General features: G+C 41.2%; 1 protein-coding gene across 1 annotated transcript in view; it reads right to left on the bottom strand.

The window, feature by feature from the left end:
* Positions 1 to 16,300, bottom strand: part of CCDC171 (coiled-coil domain containing 171) — a 292,925-nt gene that overhangs the window by 176,723 nt on the left and 99,902 nt on the right. The window contains exons 16-19 of the mRNA XM_075559944.1: positions 16,053 to 16,220; positions 14,303 to 14,491; positions 5,316 to 5,820; positions 4,400 to 4,516 (exon numbers count right to left, since the gene is read on the bottom strand). Of these exons, the coding sequence (XP_075416059.1) occupies positions 4,400 to 4,516; positions 5,316 to 5,820; positions 14,303 to 14,491; positions 16,053 to 16,220 (979 nt within the window). The remainder of the gene's footprint in view (positions 1 to 4,399; positions 4,517 to 5,315; positions 5,821 to 14,302; positions 14,492 to 16,052; positions 16,221 to 16,300) is intronic.

Genomic DNA, 16,300 nt, shown 5'->3' with positions numbered 1-16,300 from the left:
CAGAGAATCCAGGATAGATAAATCCTTCAAGGTCAACAAGGAGAGTAGAGATACCAGGAGGATTAGGGGAGGGTGTGGGGAGAAAGACGGAATCTACCACAAGGATCCATCTAGAACCCCTCCCAACGGGAAATTGGGTAAGGGGCGACAGAAGATGATGTAAAATATGGAAAAAATAATCCATAACGTATCAAGGGTTTGTGAGAGAGGGCGGGCAGGGGAGGGAAGAAATGGGGAGCTGATATCAGGGGCTCAAGCAGAAAGAGAATGCTTTGAAAATGATGATGGCGGCATATGTGCAAATGTGCTTGACACACTGGATGAATGCATGGATTGTGATAAGAGATGGAAGAGCCCCCAATAAAAGAAAAAAAGAACCACAACAAACGATTCAATAAATGTTGTTTAGTACAATTAATTCTTAAATTTTGAAATAAAGGCTTATTTTGAAATTCTGTAAAATAATTGAGTAGGAAAGGGACAAAGCCTCAAAAATGAAGACTTCTTTTTTTTAATCAGTGCTGTAAGCAAAGCACAACATCATTTCTGTGAGTTTCTAGGCAAAGATGCACAACCTGAATCTAGTCACAAGAAAACAGAAGTGACAAATAAATAGCTACTCTGTAATCTTACAGATTGTCGAGATCACAAGGGGCCAAGAAAAGGGCAGAGGAATGGGTCCAAAGTGAGGAAGAGCAGAGAAGAGTGACGAAGGGCGGCACAGAGCTGAACTGAGATCTGGGGCCTCCAAGGGCACACAGCGGGACGGCTCGTGAAAACTGAATGGCGGCTGAGGATGAGATGGTAGCGACGTGTCGACGTCGATTTTCTGGGGTTGACGGTTCGTTCCACTGCTAATACAGGAAGACCTCCTTGCAAGAAACCACACTACAATATGACGGGTTGATAGGGCATTGGGTCAGCAACTTGCTTTCAAATAGTGCAGCAAAAAGGACATGTCTATTCTGTACTTGCAACTTTTCGATACGTTTCAAGTTATTTGAAAACAATTTTTTAAATTATTTCTTAATTATTTTAATAAATCATTTTATTGAAGGCTCTTACAACTTTTATCACAATCCATACATCCATTGTATGAAGCACATTTGTACATATGTTGCCATCGTCATTTAAAAAAACATTTTCTTTTTACTTGAGCCCTTGGTATCAGCTTCGCGCCCCCCTCCCCGAACCTTCCCCACTCTCCCTCATGATCCCTTTATAATTTATAAGTTATTATTTTTTTCATGTCTTACACTGACCACTGTCTCCCTTTACCCACTTTTCTGTTATCCATCCCCCTGGGGTGGGGGAGTGCTATATATCAATCATTGTGATGGGTGCCCCCTTCCCTCATCACCTTCCCCTTCCCCTCCTGATATCGATGTTCTCATTATTGGTTTTGAGGGGTTTATCTGTCCTCGATTCCCTGTATTCACATCTCTTGTCTGTACATGCTCTAATCTAGCCGGATTTATAAAGTGGAATTGAAGTCATGATAGTGGGGGGTGGAAGGGAGGAAGCATGAAAGAACTAAAGTTGTGTGTTTCAGCAATGCTATACTGGCTTGTCTCTTCCTTGGGATCCTTCTGTAAGGGATTTCTAATTTTCTACAGAATGGCTTTGGGCCTCCACTCCACACTCCCCCTTATTCACATCAATATGATTTTTTGGTTTGGGGTCTTAGGTGCCTGATATCTGATCCCTTCAACAACGCATTATCATACCGGCTGGTGTATTTCCTCCATGTGGGCTATGTTGCTTCTCAGCTAGATGGCCTCTTGTTTATCATCAAGCCTTTCAAACTCGAGATACTGTATCTTTTGATAGCCAAGCACAATCAGCTTTCTTCACTACATTTGCTTATGCACCCATTTTGTCTTCCCCAATTGTGTCAATGAAGGTGAGCTTCACAAAATGCTGGGTTATTAGAACAAAGTGCTTTCGTATTGAGGGAGTACTTGAGTGGAGACCCAATGTCCATCTGCTGCCTTACTACTTAACAAATCAATATATGCACATAGATCTATTTCCCTATCATAATATATAAATGTATTTATATATGTACATGCCTGTATTTAGACCTCTATAAATGGTCTGTGCCTCCTAGTGCGTTCCTCTATTTCCTTTGACTTTCCTCTTGTGGCACTCTCGTGTCCTGCCCTTGATCGAGCCCCACCAGGCTTCCTGTGCTCTCCTCACCATCAATTTTAGATCACCTGTTCCCTTATCCCTGGGTTTGTTGGCACTCCCTTGCCTTTCCCCTGCCTCCCCATCTCCTGTGACCCCCATCCTACCTCCAGGAACCATGGATCCCATTGTTTTCTCCTCCAGGTTGTTTATCCCGCCTATCTTATCTAGACATGCAGCGACAATCATGAACACAAAAACAAGAGAAAGCAAACCATAACAATAACAACAACAACAAAAAGAAAAGCCTATAAGAAGTTCCAGATCTGTCTGTTGAGCTTTAGGAGTGTTTTCCAGTCGAAACTAATGGGGTGCAATGCCCTGGCCCCAGTCTATTTTTGGTATTCCCTGGGGACTTTGTTGCTTTGCTCTCCTAGCTGCTCTGTTGCATGCCCTAAGTGTTTCACCTAAGGGTGGTGGGGTCAGATCAAGCACAATTCCCACACTGTGTCTCCAGTGTTGTCCCCCATAGTGCTATGGGTCAGTGAGGGAAGTCATGTCCCATGGTGGGGCCGGCCCTATCGTCCTTTCCATTCATTGGCTGCTCTGAGCAGGAATATCATCCTCAGGGCTTGGTGGGCCAAGACATGTTCTACTCTCTCTCTTTCCCTCTTCGTTTGCTCCAGATCAGAAGCACCCCTCTCCCTGAGCTGCAGGTTCCGTTCTGTCTTCTGAACTGTATTCTTTGGGGCGGGGGGTAGAGGGCTAGGAGGGTGGAAGGTCCAAGTCGTTGGGATTGGGGTTGGCCCAGCAGACCTCTCTGTTGGTTCGCTGCTTCATGCCGGTATGTTGCACACATGTCTTGGCATACTGGGTTGAGGTGTGGTCTCTTATTCACCTATTTAAAGTGTCCTGATCAATGGTTTTTTACTCTGTCATTAAGTGAGCAACCATCACCACGGTCAATTGTATATTTTCATCACCCCAAAGAAAGCACTTGAGGAGCCCCTCCCTATCACCTGCAATGAATGCTTCCTGGGGCTTGAATCTGGTACTACAAATTTGCCGTATCTAGGCATTTACTATAAGTGGAATTCTATGGCGATCTTCTGTGACTTGCTGCCTACCCTTCTAACACCAAAAATCTTAAAATACATTTAAATTTAGACTTTTATTTGACAGTCCAAACCCAGTTATTTGTGGCTTTGTCAATACATGAAAGAAGCATATTGTTTCCGAACATCACTGGGTTCCCTACAACCGAAACATAACCTTTAACTTACCAATGTCCTGCTACAGGAGTCTAAATCGAGAGAGAGATTGTTTGAAACCACAGTAAGGCTCTAGATTTACAAAGCAGATTCCTCTAAAGAACTACGCTATCATTTCATTAAGAAGAAATGTGTGACCAGGTCTCTCATACTATTTCAACGACTATGGCGGTTAGGGGAGCCCTGGTGGTGCAGTGGTTAGGTGTTGGGCTGTGTTCAGCAGCTCCACGGGAGAAAGACGGGGGTGTCCACTCCTGTACACAATTACCGTAGGCTCAGAAATTCCACCCTGTCCTAGAGCGTCACTATGAGTCGGTGTAGACTACATGGCAGTGAGTTTGTTTTCTGTTTTTATTTAAAACGATTAATAGTTCATTTCCTCTACTACAGAGAAATCCATTTTCACTGAACCTTTCATACACACATCACACAATCTAAAATGGATCACTGAAAAGAAAAGAGAACTCCGATCCTGGTGGTGGTGACTCCAGGTGGCTCCAGAGTCCGTGCAAGCAGCCTACAAAATCAACTCTCAAAGACATTCAAATAAGCCAAAACTCCATCGCCCAATGACCGAAGGAGAGAACATTCCCCTGGCTCGACTGTCGCTCAAACTCCTGAAGGCTAGAGGCCAGAGTAGAGAAGGAGGAAGGCCAACTATGTGGAGGACCGTCAACAGCACTACTCAATCAAACGCCGACAGTGAGCCTCCCGCAGGGAAAACCAGAGCCCCAGGGAGACAGAAGGAAGGAGGGGGCCTTCCCCGCGAACTGTCACGTGATCTCCCCAGAAAGAAGCGGGAAGCCGCCCATCGAGACTTCCATCCGCGAGCTACAGGGAACAGCACAATTACCATCTCTCTGTCCCTGAAGCCGTGAAAGGTGAGAACAAACACATTTTCTTTCTAGATGATTTATTAGAACGGGTACTCTAAAGTATTTCTGGACACTGGCTTTTAAGTGGACTATTTTGCAAGGGTAATAAAGAAGGAGCTGTACCTGTTTTAATAATCACTTCCTGTAATTCAACCATCGAACCGACGACCGCGTGAAGCAGGTCAGTGCTGGTGAGCCAGTTTAGTGCCTGCAAGCAGCGGAACTGCTCCTTTTGATGTTCTGCCAGGAAAATTTTTAAAAAGCAAGTATGAAATGCTACAAAATGTTACTATAATACACATTATAAATGCAAAGCAAGTTCAGTTGTTTAAGAAGCAGCACACAGCTTGTACACAGATTTCTCATCTAGAGAAGAGGAGTCCACTGGGAAAGAAATAGTTGCCTGGATATGTCTCCGCTAAGACCTTCCAGCAGAGAGAGAGAAAGAGAATTGTTGGTTCAGACAAATATCAGTTAATAGCTTGCATTTCAAAGTTAGAAACAGAATTCATTGTGTGCTCAGGAGATTCAAGTATCCCAGAAAGCACGTCAGCATGAAAGGTTACATGTGGCTTGTCTTCATCCAACTCTTCCTTAGATTTTTAACTCACCATTTTATACTCACTTATAAGGAGGACAAAAGAGTCCTCCTGAAAATACACTTTATAGAGAGCAGCTTCTCTGAATGAACGTAAGAGAAAAAAAGAGAGAAAAATCACTATATAAACGTGACACCTCACGCTACTGTGAAAAGAGGATTCAAAGATAATAAAACTAGACAAAGTAGAAATTATGTCGATATTCACTACTCTTAAAAACATCTTATCTTACTATCATTAAAAAATCAATTTACATGTCGATAAACACTTTTATACATATATACATATTTATATGTCACCAATGTTTATATTCATATTTTATATGTTGCATGACTTAACAGATTACTTGTTTTATAAATCATTTGCATAATGGTCAGGCATATTCACGTTGCATTTCGCTTAAGTGCCACTTGGATAAAACAAGGGACAAGGGATCTTACTTGTAAACGTATGCTTGTCTTTCGGTTCCCCTGTGCACACTAGCATGCCTATGCCTTCTTTGAAATCCTCCATCCAGGTAAAAAGAGAGGCACACGACTGGCCCAGCATCTTGAGTCTGTTTGCTGCCAGAACCGCAATGGCACCTTTCCGGAAGACGCGGATCATGCATTTGACGGGCTTTTTCTTGGTCTTGCCTTCCTCCTGCCTCTTCTCCTCCACAGTAGACAAAGCGTGGGCTATCGTTCTGATTTCCAGTTTAAACAGCTCAAATGTGTTGACTTGGTCCTGCAGAAAGTCTCTCTGGGTAGACAAGGCGCATGACCGGCTGTAGAGGGGGTACAGGGCGCCGGCCATCAGGGCGCAGGCAGCCAACAAGGACGTTTGCTCCTTGTGGGTCTGGGAGATCACGTTTTTGAAATGTGAATTCTCAAGAACCAACTGCTCATGGGACTTCTCGATAAAGTTTGATTTTTCCACGTTTTTTTCGGCAATTTCTTGAAATTTCTGTAAAAAGAGAAGTCAAATTATCTCACATTTGACCAGGAGACACACATTCGATTCCTCTTGATGAAAGGGGGGAAAAATACAACTTTTCCCCCTTTTTTTATTGCCAGTTACTTCCTCCCTCCTCAAAGATCCATGTACTCAAAGACCCAGAACATAGAACGGTAATGGGCTACACACCTTAGATCTGAATGTGGCCATTGATTCTTTTTTTAATCCTCTTACGTAAACTTTACATAAAGTAGAACACATAAATTTCAAAATGCTTCATGAATGTACACATCCAGGCACAAAAACACACGCAAGTATTTAGGGGTAAATGCTTGCTCTGCAGAATGTCTTCTCTTCTGTCCCGCACTGACTTTTATTTCCTCCTTTTAAATGGAACTATACTGCCAAAGAGGCTTTCCTGGACATAAAAGCAACTTTATTTTTTGCCAAAATAAACAGAGTTACGTCAATGGCACAACAAATAGCACTTGAAGGTTTGCCGTTTTAGTCAATGAGCCAGAACTGCCCTCTTTCTCACCTTGCCCCTCGCCAAGTACAGCGCCAACAGTGGAGAGAGATGCTCATTGTGAACGAGACCTCAACAGCTGTCTGGTCTTTCTCTCCTAACCAAGGTGCCCACTATCCAAAACTTAAATTAAAATGAAAAGAACTGTTACCAGCAAGCACGTTTTCATTCCTAGAAAGTAACATGCCTGCCTATGAAAGCATATGGAATTGCTAAGGTAAAGAGTACATTGGTATCATGCCAAAGGTAACAGCTACAAAAGTAGATAAAGTGAATTTCGTCAAAATTATCAACTTGTGTGTATGTGTATAAGAAAGAGCTTTATATACAAGAGCAATTATATATTGAGAAAACATCCCAGCCCAAAATTATCAACTTTTGGTATCAATGTTCTTTAACAAGAAAGTGAAGAGACAACTCACATAATACCCAGAATACATAGAGTTCCTACAACTCTGAAATACATAAATAAAACAAACCATCAAAATAAATCATGGTCAGAGTGAAGTTGGGCAGAGAGGGGCATATGGCCATAGGTCTTGAACAAACATTTCTCCAAAGAAGATATACAAATGGCCAATAAGAGAGAGGTTCCCAGGGGCTACAGGTAAAGATTAGGGGATTGTTGTTCAACGAGTCCTGAGTATCTTTCTGGGGTGATAAAAACCTTTTTGGAATTAGATGATGATGACAGGTATACAACATGGTGAAGGTAATTAATGTCACTAAAGTGTATGGTTAAAATGACAACTTTTATACACATATATTATTTTTAAATCAAACATACTAGATTCCGATTTCCTTTGTTACTAATTCAGTTAGCATTCAATGAACATTGATTACTCTTGATGGCGGGTGCTAGAAAAACAAACCAGTCAATTACTGGGGTGTATTCTACAACAAAGAGAGTGCCAACCTGTCAGAGAAGCATGAAAGGGTACATTAAGGGGATCAGTTGGCAATAAAAAGACAAGTGGGGCTGGAGTATGTAACAAGAAGAATTTAAAAATAAGGCAACTTCACTGATGAGGATAGGCAATTGTTTCCGATAATTTAATCTGGCCCTTATACACAATAGTTATTTCACAGTTCCCGTTGAATCTTTATTTAGCAAGTAGCAGCCACAACAGGCCATGGACTTGTTTCTTTTTAAAAGCAGGCCAAAAGAATTTCATTTTAAAGTGGGATCATCGGGAAACTGAAACATTAGGACTTGTTCTCTATGTTCATGTGAAGCATTGCCTCTAATACGGCAGCAACATGGGCGGGGCATTTAGGAAAACATTTCTTCATATTGGTTTAGACTGTACAATACAGTCTCAGGAAACCCAGGGGGAAATTCTCTTCTACCCTGTAGGGTGAGCACTGAGTTTTTCATGTCTAAAATTTCATGTTTATCTTTAGCAGAGGTATGTATGTGAGTATGCATCTGCTTCAATTGAAATAAAATCTTCAACACCTTCAATCTTTTCTCCATTTATCAATATGTTGTTTATTGGTCCAGCTGGTTTTTGTGTGTAATCCATACTAGAGACTGTAGTCTTCAATCTTCATGAGGATGTGCTTCAAGCCCACTTCACTTTAAACAAGTAAATTGAATCATCTGCGTAATGCGGGTTGTTGATAAGTCTTCCTCCAATCCTGATGTCATATTTGTTTTCATCTAGTTCCATATCTAGTGTTATTTTCTCAGTATGCATACTGAATAAGTATCAGGATATAACCCTGATGCACACCTGTCCTTATTTAAACCACGCATCCTCCCCTTGGTCTGTTTGAATGACTCTCGTTTGGTCTGCATTCAGGTTCTGCATGAGTACAACTAAGAGTTCTGGAATTCTCATTCTCCACAAACTGTTATCCACAGTTTGTTATACTCCACAAGTCAAAAGGTCTTGGCATAGTAAATAAAATGAGTAAACATCGTTCTAGGAGTCCCTGCTTTTAGTCAAGATTCAGTAATGGGAGCCCTCATTACACATCCTCTTCTGAACCCAGCCTGAATTTTTAGGACTGCCCCATCAATCTATTGCTGCAACCATTTTTAAAATCATCTTCAGTAACATTTTAACTTGCATGTGATATTAATCGACTGTTTTCATTTCTGTTTCACAATCTCCACATTCTGTTAAAATCACCTTTCTTTGCAGTCGCCATGTATATCAATCTCTTCCAGTTGGCTGCCCAGTAGTCATCTTCTAAATTTCTTGGTACAGATGAGGAAGCACTTCTAGCACTGCATGCTTCTGCTGCAACATCTTCATTGGTATTTCATCAATCCCAAAGCCTTGGATTTTGCCGATGCATTCAGTGCATCCTGGACGTAGGTCTTCAATTCCATCAGTTCCTGACCACAAGCTACCCCATTGAGAAGGCTATACACCAACCAATTCTGTTTGGCGCAGTGATACTGTGTTTTTCTTCAATCTGCTTTGAGTAGTTCCTATACCATTCAATATTTGGCCCATAGAATCCTTCAGTATTTCAGCGTGAGGCTTGATCGTTATCTCCTGTTCTCCCAAAAATGCCGAGCATGTTTTCACTTTTCTAACTCCAAGCCTTCACTCATTTCTTCATCTTCTCTGGCTGCCCTTTGAGACTTGAATGCAGTGAATGGAAGGAATGGCTTAGTAAAAGAGCTGAACAATCCCTGGAGAAGGACATCATATTTGGTCAAGTGAAAGGGCGGCAAAGGAGAGGAAGGCCCTTGGCGAGATGGAGTGATGCAGTGGCTCAGACATAGGAACAGCTGTGAGGATGGCGCAAGGCCATGCAGTATTTCACTACACGTCAGAGGTGGCTCGATGGCACCTAACAACATCATAAAATGATAACGTCTCTAAAGTGAACCAGAGTTGTGTATGAATCCTAGCTAGATGGATGGATTTGGGGCTCACACTTTATTCTAGCCTAATCTAAGAACAATTCGTTCTTATGATGTGGCTTTACTTGACACTTGCCATCATGAAGAGACCACTGAAGATAATGGGTGCTACAACAAAGTGTGGTAGAGAAATCAGATGGTGCCCAGCGAACAGGAAGAACAGTGTCTGGGCTCCTAAGGGCTTGCCTTCAAACAAGCAGCCATCTAAATGAGACATCAACTAAGTGCACACAGAAGAAGCGCGTCAGCCTGTGTGATCTAAGGATTGTACATAATAAAATCCAGACTACAAGAAGGGAATGGTATCAGAGCTTAAATTATGCAGAGGGCTTTGGGTGACAGTGGTACCCCAAAATCTATGGATGAAGCCTCCAGTAAATGCACTCTGAACACAGTCCAGGGATGTAAATGGCCTTGCTATCAGGCAGCGAGCACTGTAAAGCCGATCGTGACAGATGTAGTTAGGTACAAATGGAACGCCTTATCATTTGATCTCCCTTTTGACCCATTGTAAAGGTGCTCTGATTTTTAATATTTTCGGCTTTCTTTTCGGTTGAGTTTTTTGTTGTTTTGTCTAGTATTGATGTTTTTGTTTGTTTGTTTCCTATTTGTGCTTTGTGTGATTTTCTGTATATGAAATCCAGGATAGGCAAGTCCGTAGCTGTAGTAACTGGACAGATGATTGCCTAAGGGGAGAGCAGAGGAAGATTGGAGAAAACAGGGTGCAAGCGATGAGGATGAGACGGAAATGTCCTGAAATGGATTGCAGTGATGACTGCTCGACTCTTAGTAGCATGATGGAGTGATTACATTGCACGTGGTGAAGTACATGCCAACAAAGTTATTTTAAAAACAAAACAACAAAAAAAGAGCTGAACAGAAGATTTCAGAGTCCCTTCTGATGTTCATTTTGGTCTTTTCTTTCTTTCCCATCTTTCTAACAGACTTTTGTTTCTTCGCGTTTGATATCCTTGAGTCCACCCTACAATCTGTCTCATCTTTAATCATCAGTGTCCAATCCATCAATTTTTTTTTCTTGAAATGGTTTCTAAATTTAGGTAAGATATTTTCAAGGTTGCACTTTGGCTCTCATGGACTTGTTTTCAAAGTCAACTTGAATTGTCAATGAGCAATTGGTGGTCTGCGCTGCAGCCTGTCCCTGTACTGACTGATGATACTGAGCTTCTCCAGCATCTCTTTCCACAGACGTAGCCAATCTGATTCCTGTGTAATCCATGTGAGGTGGTCCATGCTTGTAGTCACCATTTATGCTAAATCAAAAAGTACTTCCAAAAAATACAATTTAGTTATTACAGAATTCTATCATGCTACCATCAGCAACGCTTCGATCCCAATTCTGCTCCTCCTTCTCTGTTGCCAGTTTCTGCATTTCAAATAACCAGTAAATTTAAATGCATCTTGATTGCTTGTTTGATCAATTTCTGACTGCAGAAGATGGTAAAAATCTTCACTTTCTCCTTCTTTGGAATTATGGAAAGGAACAAGTATAAATCACAAAAGTTAATAACATGGTCTCTTTAAAATCAACCTCCCTTGTTCAATTAGAGAGAAAAAGGAAAATCATAGAAAACAGAAGATAAAAAAGACAGAGTGCCTACAGCTAGATAAATGGAAATAGAAGTGCACCTGATTGTATCCCAGGCAGCCGCCTACCGTACATGTTCACAGCCTTTCTATGAAAAAAGATGTCTTTTCCAATGATATTTTAAACTAATGTTCAAAGTCATGTGTTAGGGCCATGATTGTGGAAGGAAAGCTGAAACTGAAACAAGCCCACTGTGGGGAAAATTTAGTCCCTTTAAAACACGATAGCGCTCAGCTCTCCAAATCCTCTACAATATACATTTGGTCCTCTTCCATCGCCGTCAGATTAAAGCTAAAAGCATTTGCCACAATAAGCATTCCTGGAAGGAGTAGTTGGAGTGGTGAAGAGTCTTTGGAAATGGACAGCAGTAACAGTAGGGCAATATGGGAAAGGTTATTAATGTCACCAAATTGTACACTTAAAAACGGCTCAAACGGCAAACTGTTCCACATACAAGGGTACTTCAAAACAATTCATGGAAAAGTGGAATTTAAAGATGAGATTTTTTTTCCAAAACTTTTAAAAGAATCACATGAAAATGCGAGTTGAAGAAATATGAAAATGCCATTATTCCCATATTCATCTATTACTTTGCATTTTAAAATAGTATACATTTCTAAGAAAGCCTGCTTCATAATATAAGAATCACAGGAAGATAGGGTGATGATATATAATGAAACAGTAGATCGCATACAGCTTTTCATTCCTAAATGCCAAGTCATGTGCTAAATAAACATCTTAGCTCTGCTAACTCCACTCTAATCCTATCACAAGAACAAATAAGTATCATTAGGTTTCTGATCCTCAGTTTCCTCATGTAAAATAGAAACGATTTCTAAAAGAATCTGTCTCTCAGAGTTGTTGTGGAGCTCAAGTGAGAAAGACATGCAAACGTTAGCAAAGCACTGAACACTTTATTAAACTATTAATAGTATTAAACGATGCAACGTCATGTGGGCTGTAAGAATCCCTGGAACTACTGCCCTGAGATCATCTTTCCACTCTTAATCCAAAATACTCTCATACAGCTTCTTTAAACCAAGTGGTAATTTAGCTTAACTAGTGCTTACTGTCTGCATTTTGCTCTTGTGAGAGCTGTCTATATGGGGTCAAATTGAAAACAACTCAAAATAGATAGAAACAAAAGACGGTCAGTGAGCTTTTATACCAATGAGTGAGATCAAACCAGCAAAAGACAGTGAACACGGTTGCACAGTTGGGAGAATGTCACCAATGTCCCTGACTTACAATGGAAAAAAAATTAATTGGCGTATGCCCCGCTATGCCAATTTACCCTTGAACATTTTTGCAAGTCATTTTTTTAAAGTTTCATCTCTATGAAACCATGTCACTGTTATGATTACCTCAGATTTCTTGCCAAGCGCACTTTTAATACTATGATATACCCAACACAAACCCATTAAAAAATGAAAGAAAAATTTTAATTAAAAGAGAGCATCTCTAGCACTTAGGTGTAAAGGAATCAGAGGACTTTGCTTTCCTGAGAGGCGCCCACTCACACTGGCTCACAGGCCATCAGGAGATGGCATGTACAAGATTGTGTCTGGCTCCCTGTGAATCAATCATGCCGGTCAGCCTTGTATACCTTAAGGAGCTATCACTTCCAATAATATAAATGAGCTCCACTTTACCCTTGAACATTTTTGCAAGTCAATTTTTTTTTAAGTTTCGTCTCTATGAACCATGTCACTGTTATGATTACCTCAGATTTCTTGCCAAGCGCACTTTTCATACCAGGATATACCCAACACAAACCCATTGCCAAGAGTCGATTCCTGCTCAGTGACCCTACAGGGCAGAGGAGAGCGACACACAGTTTCCAAGGCTGCCCTCTAGAAAGAAGCAGACTCATCTCTCCAGTGGAGCAAAAGGGGTCAAACCACCACCTTTCCGGTTAGCAGCTGAGCGCTCAATCCCTGCCCCACCAGGGCTCCTCCGACACGGTGACGTGGGAGGTCTACACGCAATGTAGTGTGGGGTAGCGGAATTTCTCTCATTTCTGTTCCCCGTCCTAAATCCTCTGACTTCATTAACATGTCGAATAAAGCATTTACAATAAATGCGACACCAAGAGTCACCCATATTTAACAGGGATGGTGAAGGCATGAGTGTTTCTAATTATCAACCCACTGAACTGGCACAGTTACCTCGATAATAAATACAACTGTTTGTGCTGCTCTTTCTGTCTCTCTGCCATCAAGTCAATTCTGACTCATAGCACTGGGCGGCTAACCATAAAGTCAGTGGTTCAAACCCACCTGCCGTTCTGCAGTTAAAAGATGCATAAATATTTACAGCCTCAGAAACCCAAACAGAGTCTATTAATTTTATGAAACAAAGGAATGGCTTATTAAAAATTATGGGGGTGGTATTGGTTTGCAGAGGCTAGAACAAAACGTTATTGGCAGCGTCTCAGACTTGAGGACATAAGCATGGATGGACCAGATAAAAAGGTTACATAGTGACTCATTCAAATTTTGAATCAACCAGGGAAATGAACTACAACCTTCTGGTTTCTTATCTATCTTGAGAATGAAAGTGACCATTTATTAAATTCAATATTAAAAAATAATCTCATTCTGTTATTAAAAACTGAGATGATAGTTAGCAATAACTAGCCTTCACTTCTGTTGTCAGTCAAGTCCAATGGAACACAGAATCAATCTCAGAGTCCAATATTTTGGTACAGGGTCGGAAACTATAAATGAGGTTCCTAGATAATGTTAACCAAACCCCCCGCGATAGTCAATTGGAACTCAGAGCCCCACCTAAGATTTTTGAGAGGTAAACCTTTACAGGGACAGACGGTCTCATCTTTCTCCTGAAGAGGAGCTCTAAAAACTCCAAACTCGTTGCCATCGAGTCAATTATGATTCACAGAGATTCCATAGGACAGGGGAACCGGGCCCTGTGGGTTGCTGAGACTGCAACTCTTCACAGGAGTAGAAAACCTCATCTTTCTGCCGAGAAGCAGGCTAGTGGTTTTGAACTGCCAACCTTGCTGTTAGCAGCCCAGTCCCTAATCCACAGCTCCAACAAGGCTTCTTATAATATTTACAGGTATAACAAATTTCAACCTCAAATGGGAATAAACTGGATATAAGCATATTCATGCTAAAACTGACAGTGCGCTGCTAAATCTTTTAAATGTTTGATTTATTTTTAAATAAAGGCAATGAAAGTTCACCATTGTATTAGGCAACATAATCTGAACTATATAAACCAGAAACCCATCTACTTCCAAACTTACGAGAAAGACAGTCCTTAAGACCTACACACAAGCACAGCTATGTGCTCATGGGTCTGTGTGCTCATGTGTGTATGTCTGAACAAGTTTTAAGGCATGGTTCTCACGGAGTTTTACATGTTTTGGCGTTGGCACTGAAAGAAAAAGCTTGAAATATTTAAAGACAGAGTAGCCCAGTTTGCCAAGCGCTTTGGAGAAGCGGCCCACCTGTGCCCTTTTCTGCACCTCTAGGAGGAGTTCAGAATACTGCAGCTCCAGTTCCTTCTTTTGTTTATGCCAGCAGCTCTCCTGGGCCTTGATCTGCTCTGCCACCTTGTTGAAGGTGTCTTCCTGGGTCTGCTGCAGCTCTCTCATCGTGTCCGACTTGTTTTTGCAGATGTACTCTAGATGGCTTATCTGCAGGAAGGCACGCGACAGTGAGATGCGCGCACACACCACTTCATCGCCTCACCTCTCAAAAAGAAGAAACCAGAAATGGATGCTTGATTTTATTCCTCAAGATCATATTAACATTTAAGTTAGAATAAAAATGTTTAAAATTACGGGACAGAAATGAGCATCGGAAATGGCTATATATTTCGCCAAGAACAATGTCATTTGTATACTGTGTATACAAATCTTTTTACTCTCTTTCTCCTTAAAGTCTTCCCATTTTGCTGAGAAGACTAAGCATATTCTTATTCCTGGAACCAACGCTCAAGCTAATTAATGCTCTCACTGGGAAACCGACAAACATGCTACATGTAATAAAGCAGGAGGGCCCAGCCATTTCACACCCGAAACACTGGAAGGAATAACCTCATCTGTTAACATGTGTGATACTTAACAATGTTTGGACACTATGAAAAACTATTTTAAAATGCAATACCATCTCAGAGGGACACACACACACACACATTGTAATTGTTTTCCAGAATTACACACAAAGACATTATACCCATTCCACACACATTCACAAGCATGAGCAGCATCTGTGCTTCTCGAAACACAAGCCCTCCTTCCCTCAATCTTACTTCTCAGTGTCTACGGCGTGTTTACTGACAGGGCCCAGGGAAACTGCTCAGTAATAAGAAACCTCATCCACAAACTGGGCCAACCAAGATGCCGTTTCATGACTTCAACAGATGTAAAACACTTACAGAACGAACCTTCTCTTTGGGGCCCTTCAGACTGAATGCCCGAGCAACGAGACCTGGAAACTAGACCGCAGAAACTTAGTGCTGACCCATTCAATAGATCCAGGCTACGAATCGGTACTTTGAATGGTGGCATATGCTGGTCTGCTATGCCCGTTTAATTTTCTATAACCAGCAGAAGGCTATTTATTTGTTTGTTTGTTTATTTATTTGTGAATCACTGAATGCCTCGGCTTGTGAAATGGTTGAGCAGCCATAAAAATCTACTCTGCTCTCCTTGAAACTGCTATTTCTTACATTCTAAATTATGAAATGAGCCCTGCAATGCCGTTTGCTACATGGCAAGAAGCCAGTCATAAACATCATTTAAAATGTTGAAACACTTTTTAAAAAGAACACCTTGGATTGTCCAACGAATTCTAAGATCCTGTTTTTAGATAGCTTGTATCTTGTTTCTATTTTATGCTAAGATAAAGAGTTGGTTTATTAATGTAAATGACTCAGTTCTTTGAGTTGCTTCATCAGTAAGATTAATTTATTTTCTTTTAATGAGGTCCCTGTGGCTAATACTGGCTAACAGTGTTAGCATGTCCTGCACAGAAAGTGGAGCTTAGAGACTTCATACAGACTTCAGTCACATTTACATGCCCACAGCAATGGCATCAAACTGAGTTGTAGACAAGCCATAATTAATGGTATTGAATTATTAACATCCAAATTCTTTTTGAAATAAGATGAATGTCAGCCCCTCTTAATGATACTGTGATGTGGACAAATGTCACTGAATTTAATAGAGGTATCTGGTGCCTGAGGACAGTTACCTTCTCATTAGCCCTGTTGAGGTCTCCGATCAGGGCATCAACATTCTCCTGCAAGACTGCACAAAGCTCCGACCAGGAGAATTTATCCAGCATGCCTTCCGGTTGTTTTATGAGCACACAGCCCGCTACCAAGTGCTGATACAAGGTATGAAGGAAGGTTAGCTTCTCCTGAGAGAAAGAGACATTCATTTCAGTACAGAAACACTATAAGAAGGACCACACACAAGACACATAGTGAAGAATTTGGA

Source organism: Tenrec ecaudatus, chromosome 10 (assembly GCF_050624435.1).
Source record: "Tenrec ecaudatus isolate mTenEca1 chromosome 10, mTenEca1.hap1, whole genome shotgun sequence".
Classification (NCBI taxonomy): Eukaryota; Metazoa; Chordata; class Mammalia; order Afrosoricida; family Tenrecidae; genus Tenrec; species Tenrec ecaudatus.
The sequence above is the reverse complement of the archived record's forward strand: the minus strand, read 5'-3'. Positions and strand labels throughout refer to the sequence as shown.